Raw genomic sequence first — 7,387 nt, 5'->3', positions numbered from 1 at the left:
GATGTTGGAGTATTCTGAACTCGATAATCTCCTTGTCATATTTATCATGTTGTTACATTCTCCAACTTATTTTTCCTCATTCTTCTGGAACGAAGCGATAAAAAGAAAGAAGCAATAAAACATGACGTGGCATGAGACTGACGGGTGGGAGCCCACCTGTTTTTCTTTTCTTTAATTTTTCGAGGGAAAGGAGCTCACCTAGGTTGGGTCGAACCAGATCAGAACAGATCACACCCACGCAAATCACTCCACCGCGCTTTCCCCATTCCCTCGCCGCCGCCGCCGCCGCCGCCATGCTCCGGCTCCGGTGCTGCCTCCTCACCCAGCTCCTCTCATCTCCCTCCGCGTCTCCCGCCTCCCACCTCCGCCGCCTCTTCTCCGCCGCCGCGCCCGCCGTCTCCCCGAACCCTAGCTTCGCGGTGGAGGAGTACCTCGTCGCCACCTGCGGCCTCACCCGACCCCAGGCCCTCAAGGCCTCCGCCAAGCTCTCCCACCTCAAGTCCCCCTCCAATCCCGACGCCGTCCTCGCCATCCTCGCCGGCCTCGGCCTCTCCAGCGCCGACGTCGCCGCCCTCGTCGCCAAGGACCCGCAGTTCCTCTGCGCCAAAGTGGAGAGAACCCTGGCCCCCGTCGTCGCTGGGCTCACCGGCCTCGGCCTCTCACGTTCTGACATCGCGCACCTCGTCTCGCTCTCCCGTGACAAGTTCCGATGTAGATCCTTCGTCTCAAATCTGCAATACTTCCTGCACCTCTTCGGCTCCTTTGAGAACCTCCTCCCTGCTCTCAGGCGCGGCTCATGCTTTCTCTCAGCCGACCTTGAGACAGTGGTCAAGCCCAATGTTGCCTTCCTGCGTTCCTGCGGGCTAGGTGACTGTGACATTGCCAAGTTGTGCATGGCTCAGCTAATGCTGCTTGGCTCCAACATAGAGTGCGTCCGGGCAATGGCAGCACGCGCCCAAGATATTGGTGTGCCCTGTGGCTCTCGGATGTTCAGGCACGCGCTGCAGGCTGTTGCATTCCTCAGCAATGAGAAGATCGCCGCCAAAGTGGAGCACTTGAAGAAGATGTTCAGGTGGTCTGATGTCGAGGTGCGCATTGCTTTGTCCACGCTTCCGCCTCTGCTGATGAGGTCTAACCATATGCTGGAGAGCAAGTCAGAGTTCCTAATATCCAAGGTGGGGTTTGAACCAGCATACATTGCTCATCATCCGGCATTGCTCACATACAGCCTGGAGGGCCGGATCATACCCCGGTACTATGTTGTAAAGTTTCTCAAGGAAAATGGACTGCTGGATCACAACCGGAGCTACTATTCTGCAGTCATTGTGATGGAGAAAGTATTCGTGGACAAGTACATATCCCCTCACAAGGAAGTTGCACCATACCTTGCTGAAGACTATGATGCCGCTTGCAGAGGGGAAGTGCCGACTAGATTCAAATTTACATGAAAATTGGTAACACTACGGCACAACAATTTTTTTTTACATTCCGTGTTATGCTATTCATTCCTGATTTGGTGTTCTTGGCCTAACTGAATTGTAGTTGTCTGCTATTGATAATCTATAGTATGTTTGTTACATGCTGATTTGATGGTGCTAGTCTAGGATCATGAAATTGGCAATTTGATTTGAGAGTATTGGTATGCTCATTATGACATTCAATTAGAGAAGAAAGCATCGTACTACTAGCTTGTGCACTCTAAGGTTGCATTGACATACATATTGGATTTACGGGAATCTTTGTGAAAACCATGGAGCGGCTGCTCCAGCCATGGATACCCTTCATTTCCACCTCGAGATAGGAGCCATGTCAGAGAAAGCACTGCACAGTACTAAGCACTCTCTGACACATATCCCCACAACATTACGTTTGAAATGGATGGCGTCCAAGAGTGGAGCAGTGGTTTCATGGAGCTAAAAAAGTCTCTCTAAGAACTAATGGAATTAAAGAGAGTGAGAGCAGGACATTCTGCAAATACTTTCAAGTATCTTTATGTTCTCATTTTGGCCAAAGATGACACAGACTTCCAAATTTTCTCTGGATGGAAGTATGTTTATCACCGCCAAGGATGCAGTTTGGATCTAGTATGTTGGTTGCTTGCTCTAGTTCTTCTAAGATGAAAATCTTCGTTCATCCAGCAGTAGCTTTGCTTATAAAACTGTTGTGAAAGCAAGTCATTGTGCACTACTCAGTAGTTTGTATCAGTATTTTCCCTTATATTCTTTGATTGATGGCCTACTAGTTGATATTTTTCATATGGCTTCTGATGTCAGAACTGAATAGTGCATTAGTTGGCTAGTAGCATTTTTGTTATCGACTTATCCATGTAGAACTATGTAATGAGCATTTTGGAGGCCCTGGTATTTGTGCTGCAGAGGCAAATTTCTGAAAAGCAAAGGGCATTTCATATAACAGAACTTTTGTTAAGTTAATCTTAAAACCGGTTATGTCATTTATCTGTCGTACCTTTTTACTAATTTTATTCCATATTAGCACTATGTGCATAGATGCTTAGGCATCTGTATTCCATATCAGTATTTGCTTTTTTTGGATGCTCTTCTATATTTTCTTTTGTTGTGTCAGCTATGATCTCTTCTAAAGACGTGTATGCTGGCATTGGAGAAAAGAGAATGAACACTGTTTTTTTGCCTTGTTTCATTTTTTTTGGCTCTGGAAGAATGAACACTGTCACCTCATCTAAGAGATTATCCCACTAATTTTCTCTTTTATACCAAATGTCATCTCTTCGTCGCCTATTTAGTTAAATCTAAGTCTAGATATTACATAATTATATAATCTTGCAGAACTTAGAACATAGGAATAGTATACATGTTGTGTACCTCAAATTAAGACCCAAGCTGTGGTCGGGATGTGCATATTTGTCTGTTCCTGATGTTAGGCTTTAGAAGTTGGAAGAAATGAGATCTCAGCTGTGTGCTTGCAGTTACACAAAGGAGATGGGTCCATGCTATTAATCCCAAAGAGATTAGATTTGAAATGAACATCTGTTGTGTGTCCCTTCTCTGGTGCCTAGCTTGTGGAATTATAGGAACATACTGATTTACTGAATGCAGACGGCGCGTTCTTTCTTTCAGAAGATGTGCTAAAACCGGATGCAGATGCATGGTGTCCCCTTCTTGTTCTTCCAGGAGATCGACGAAGCAGGGCGCTTTGACTCTGCTATCATGTATGTGATTCTGAAGGTATTTGTGGACTTGACGCCTTGCGTGAAGAAGCTCCTACTTTTGTCCTTTTGAAATTTGCAATTTCAGTAAACCTTATTTCTAGTAATTCTGAATCAGAATAAGATCTGATTAGTTAACTCTGAATCTTTCAGCCACCAAGTTAAGATATCTATAGTAACCGCTTAAATGTTATAGCCATGTTTGTTTTACTCGAACCAGAGCTGCAAAATAAACACGAATCTTACAACAAAGTTGGTCATTAATGCAAATACGGCAAGAACGTGTTGTTTTGTATTCAGCAAATGCTTCAAGTATCATTGATGAGTACATTTGCACACTCTGTATCTCTATGTTCCCAATGTCCGTTGCAGTTTGCAATGCAATCCTCAATCTTTTTTTCAGTGAATAAATGTCATTATTTGTGCCCAGCAAATAGCTAGAGTATGTACTCTCGGTTTAGCATGGTATCCATTCTACCTAGATTGATCTCAGGTGTTATACTAACATTTGTAGTCTATATATACTATATCAAACCAGAGTTACTTTAGGCATTAACAAATGCAAACTGGCTTCCACTATATGGAATTTGTCTTTTAGTGTTGAAGAAATATATCTTCAGAGTTCAGAACTATGCCGAGCTTCTACTACAGACCGTTATGAAAGAACATATTAATGCCGGATATTATACCATGTTTTTGTCCATACGCTCCCTAAATGGGATATATTACTCGATGGCATGAATTATCAGCCATATAAAATTTCCTGTCATGAGAGCAGATTGCTAGATCCATTCTGCATATTTTTCAGTTTTTTGTGCATGCTATCTTTTGCTTCCATGGTTTGTGTGCTTGAGAACTCGTAGCCCCATAGCCGTCGATTACTAGAGCACAGATCTGTCTGCTCAACAAAATGTAGCACCTTGAGGGCATCCACCTGCCGAAGCAGAACGGACAGACACTTGAGGTTTGTCGGGCACACAGGCGGTTCAGGATTTGGAGCCTGAAATGCAACCATCAGACTTGTTTTCAGATGTCCCACTGCACCCTGACGATAGGAGCCAAACAGGTCTATGTGGTTGTCAACCAGATAGAGCAACTGGTCTGGTCTGTCGCAGGGAGACCCAGCAACTTGTCACCATTGAGGTGAGGCCAGCCAGATTGCAAACACAGGCAAAAAAGGATGGCAATGTTGCTGCAGATCCAGTGCTTTTTGAATCTCCAACTTATACTGCACCTTGCCAGCAGTGTCTACTGAATTTGAAACTCAGACTTGCCAATCAAGTGTATCTGCACAACAAAGTTTAGCTATTTGTCAATCAAGTACTTATCAAGTATGTCTCCTGAATAAAGCTTGCGTTTTGCAGCCTGAAGTGCAACAGGCAACCTCAATGTCAGAATCCATTTTGTACACGTCTTAGGATTATAACATACCCGTACATGCCCTGTATTTGTACCAATCATTTGTGGTATATATTTTTTTAACACAAGGAAGGCGCATTCAGGCGCCAAATTTCATTCAACTCATTTGCAAAATACAGCGTGTATTACAAATCCTTCAACCTAAAAGTTTTGAAGAGAAAGCATAGAAGGACAAGGAGAATGAGCTGAATTTGTACAACTAAAAACAGGTTGAGTCCTGCTTCGGTACAACCCCCCGTCCAAAACGTATAAAGGGCAATATGGGGATTCGAACTCTGCTGCTCCACCTTAGAAAGGGCAGCTACATACCAATCAACTTGATAGATGTTGGTGCCTAACAAAGAGCGTGACACTTTAAAAACAAACTACGACACATAATCCTGGCAGTTATTGGATTTTTTATCTTTTCTTGGAAATTGTGAATATTTTTTCTAAAAAAGAGAGTAATTTTATAAAATCCAACAATTGTTTTTCAACAACTCTAAAAAAGTTCTAAAATTCAATTTTGAAGACCTTGTCTTTTTTGAAAATCCTAAATATCTTCTGAAAATACACGGACATTTTTGGAATTTAGAGAACAAAATTTGCTAATGGGAACACTTCGGAAATTCTGGGAATTTTTTTGAAACCGGGAACATTTTAAGTAATTCCTAAACATTTTTTAAGTTTTGAGAAAAAATTGAATACAGGAACAGTTTTCAGAAAACAATAACCTTTTCTGAAATTTTCATATATTTTTGGAATTTATGAAAAAAAGGAAAACATGCGCATTTTTTTTTGTAAAAAAAGCTCGAAGATTTTGGGAAACAACAAACAATTTTAAAAACTAACATATTTTTAAATTTCCAAACATTTAGGGAAAATTAACATTATTAGGGTGTTGAGAAACAAATTGTAAACGGCAAGATTCTTAGCATTCAGAACGTAGAAAAAAGAATATTTTTGGAAATCCTGTACATTTTTTCAATTTATAACTTTTTTTTAGAAGGAACACTTTGTAAAATACTGAACAACTTTTTAAAATCATGAACCAAATTTGAATTTTCCAAAAAACTTGAAATCACAAACAATTCTGTAAAAGGAAAATAAATTTTAAAATAAAACAAGAAACAAAGAAGGAAACACGAAAGCAATTCAAAAGAAACAAAAAATGAAAACAAGAAAAAGAAAGAGAAAAATGAAAAACGAAAAAGAAAGTAAACCTGGAAACCGTCAAAAGAAAAATAAAAAGCGGGAAGCTTCCCAAAATCAGATACGAGTGGTTCCTACATTATCTGCAGAAATGGGACGGCCCAAATGCTTCTCTCGGTCGCTCGCGAAACAGGGCCAATCTGACGCATTTTGCGGCTTTTCTTTGTTTTTTCGTTTTTCTTCTCCTTTTTCATTAATTCATTTTTCTTATTTTTGAACGTTATTATTATTTTTTGAAACATTTAATATATTTTTTGGAATACGAAACTAGCAATTTGAAGTGACTGTTATTATGAATTTTAAAAAAAATTCCTGTAAATATTTATTAAATGCTTTGAAAAAATTAATTGTTTGAGGCCTTCGTCACATCTTTTGTTTCATCACTTTGATTTGGTGGGGCTTAGTTGTTGTGTAGAATCCAACCCCCTAACCCCGAAAGCCATGTATGAGAGTACAGGGACATTCCGTGAAATTCCATATCAACTTTTAAATTTTATATTGAAAAAAGAATCTGCTATTCCAAATAAATAAATAAATTTTTGCATAGGTTTCAAAAAGAATAATAAAGTTCAAGAAGGAGAAAATCAATTAACCAAAAAGAGAAGAAAAATAGAAAAATAGAGAAGAAAAAAATGCTTAGGCCCTAGAAAATAAATAAATCCAGAAAATATTCGCAAATATGAAAAAATGCTGGCAAATTCGAAAAGTGTTCGCATCTTCGCAATGTGCATGCCCACCTATTGACCAAAGTTGATGCCCTTTTTTGAATGTCCAAAAAAAACCATGTTCAACGTAGGGTGCCTAGATATGCGATCCATGGGCATGCCCACCTACTGGCAATAGTTGGATCATTTCATGCATGTCCAAAAGATAGACCATTTTCAACGGGGGTTGTTTGGGTAGGCGAGATGGGTCCGTATGAGACCACGTTTTATCGGCATCGTGAAATGACCCAAAAAATTCCATGAGCTTATATGACCAATTCAAGGCAACATGCCAATTTGTTTGAGTTTTTTTTTGCAATTTATCGAGTTTTCTCGACGAAAAATGGACGACAAATGGCCGAACTTGGCGCAACTTGCATATGGTGCCGGAAATCATTCAAACCTGGCATGATCGTCTGCCATGGGCATGCCCACCTGCTAGCAAGATTTGTAGTCATTTTATGCATGTCCAAAAATATACCATGTTCAATGCAGGGTGTTCGGGTAGACCGGATGAGTTCGTATACGAGTACTTTTTTTGCATCTTCAAATGATCCCAAATTTGTCCATGAACTTTTATGACCAATTCAAGGCACCATCCCAAGTTGTTCTAGTTTTTCGACAGTTTTTGCATTTTCCGGAGTTCTCTCGGTGAAAATGACCGATAAATGGCCACATGTCATGCAACTTGCATAAGGTGTTGGAATCGTCCAAACCTGGCATGGATGCCTACCATGGGCATGCCCATCTGCTAGCAAAAATGTTAGTTATAAAGTTTGCACGCTCCTCATATTTCTTTAAAAGTGCTCAAAATGTTGCTCGGAAAAAATGTTCTTAATATTTTGAACTAACATATCTCCTTAAAAAATTGAAATGTTCATGCTTGTAT

At 40.4% G+C, this 7,387-nt stretch overlaps 1 protein-coding gene across 2 annotated transcripts; it reads left to right on the top strand.

Moving 5' to 3' along the window:
* Positions 1–213: 213 nt before the first annotated feature.
* On the top strand, positions 214–3,454 carry LOC123135749 (uncharacterized). Of its 2 annotated transcripts, none has more exons than XM_044554954.1 (2): positions 214–1,454; positions 3,096–3,454. In XM_044554954.1, exon 1 carries the CDS (start codon positions 294–296, stop codon positions 1,446–1,448), a length of 1,155 nt encoding a protein of 384 aa, XP_044410889.1. In that variant the 5' UTR covers positions 214–293; the 3' UTR covers positions 1,449–1,454; positions 3,096–3,454. The 2 variants fall into 2 exon arrangements, with proteins under 2 accessions (XP_044410889.1, XP_044410890.1); XM_044554955.1 differs by having other exon boundaries at positions 3,075–3,454.
* The last annotated feature ends 3,933 nt before the right edge of the window (positions 3,455–7,387 follow it).

Source organism: Triticum aestivum, chromosome 6B (genome assembly GCF_018294505.1).
Source record: "Triticum aestivum cultivar Chinese Spring chromosome 6B, IWGSC CS RefSeq v2.1, whole genome shotgun sequence".
Taxonomy (NCBI): domain Eukaryota; kingdom Viridiplantae; phylum Streptophyta; class Magnoliopsida; order Poales; family Poaceae; genus Triticum; species Triticum aestivum.
Note: the sequence above shows the minus strand (reverse complement) of the source record. Positions and strands in the feature narration are given on the sequence as shown.

Bases quoted from the DNA above. Each gene is read 5' to 3' on its own strand.
- LOC123135749 (XM_044554954.1), top strand. From the start codon at position 294: ATGCTCCGGCTCCGGTGCTGCCTCCTCACCCAGCTCCTCTCATCTCCC.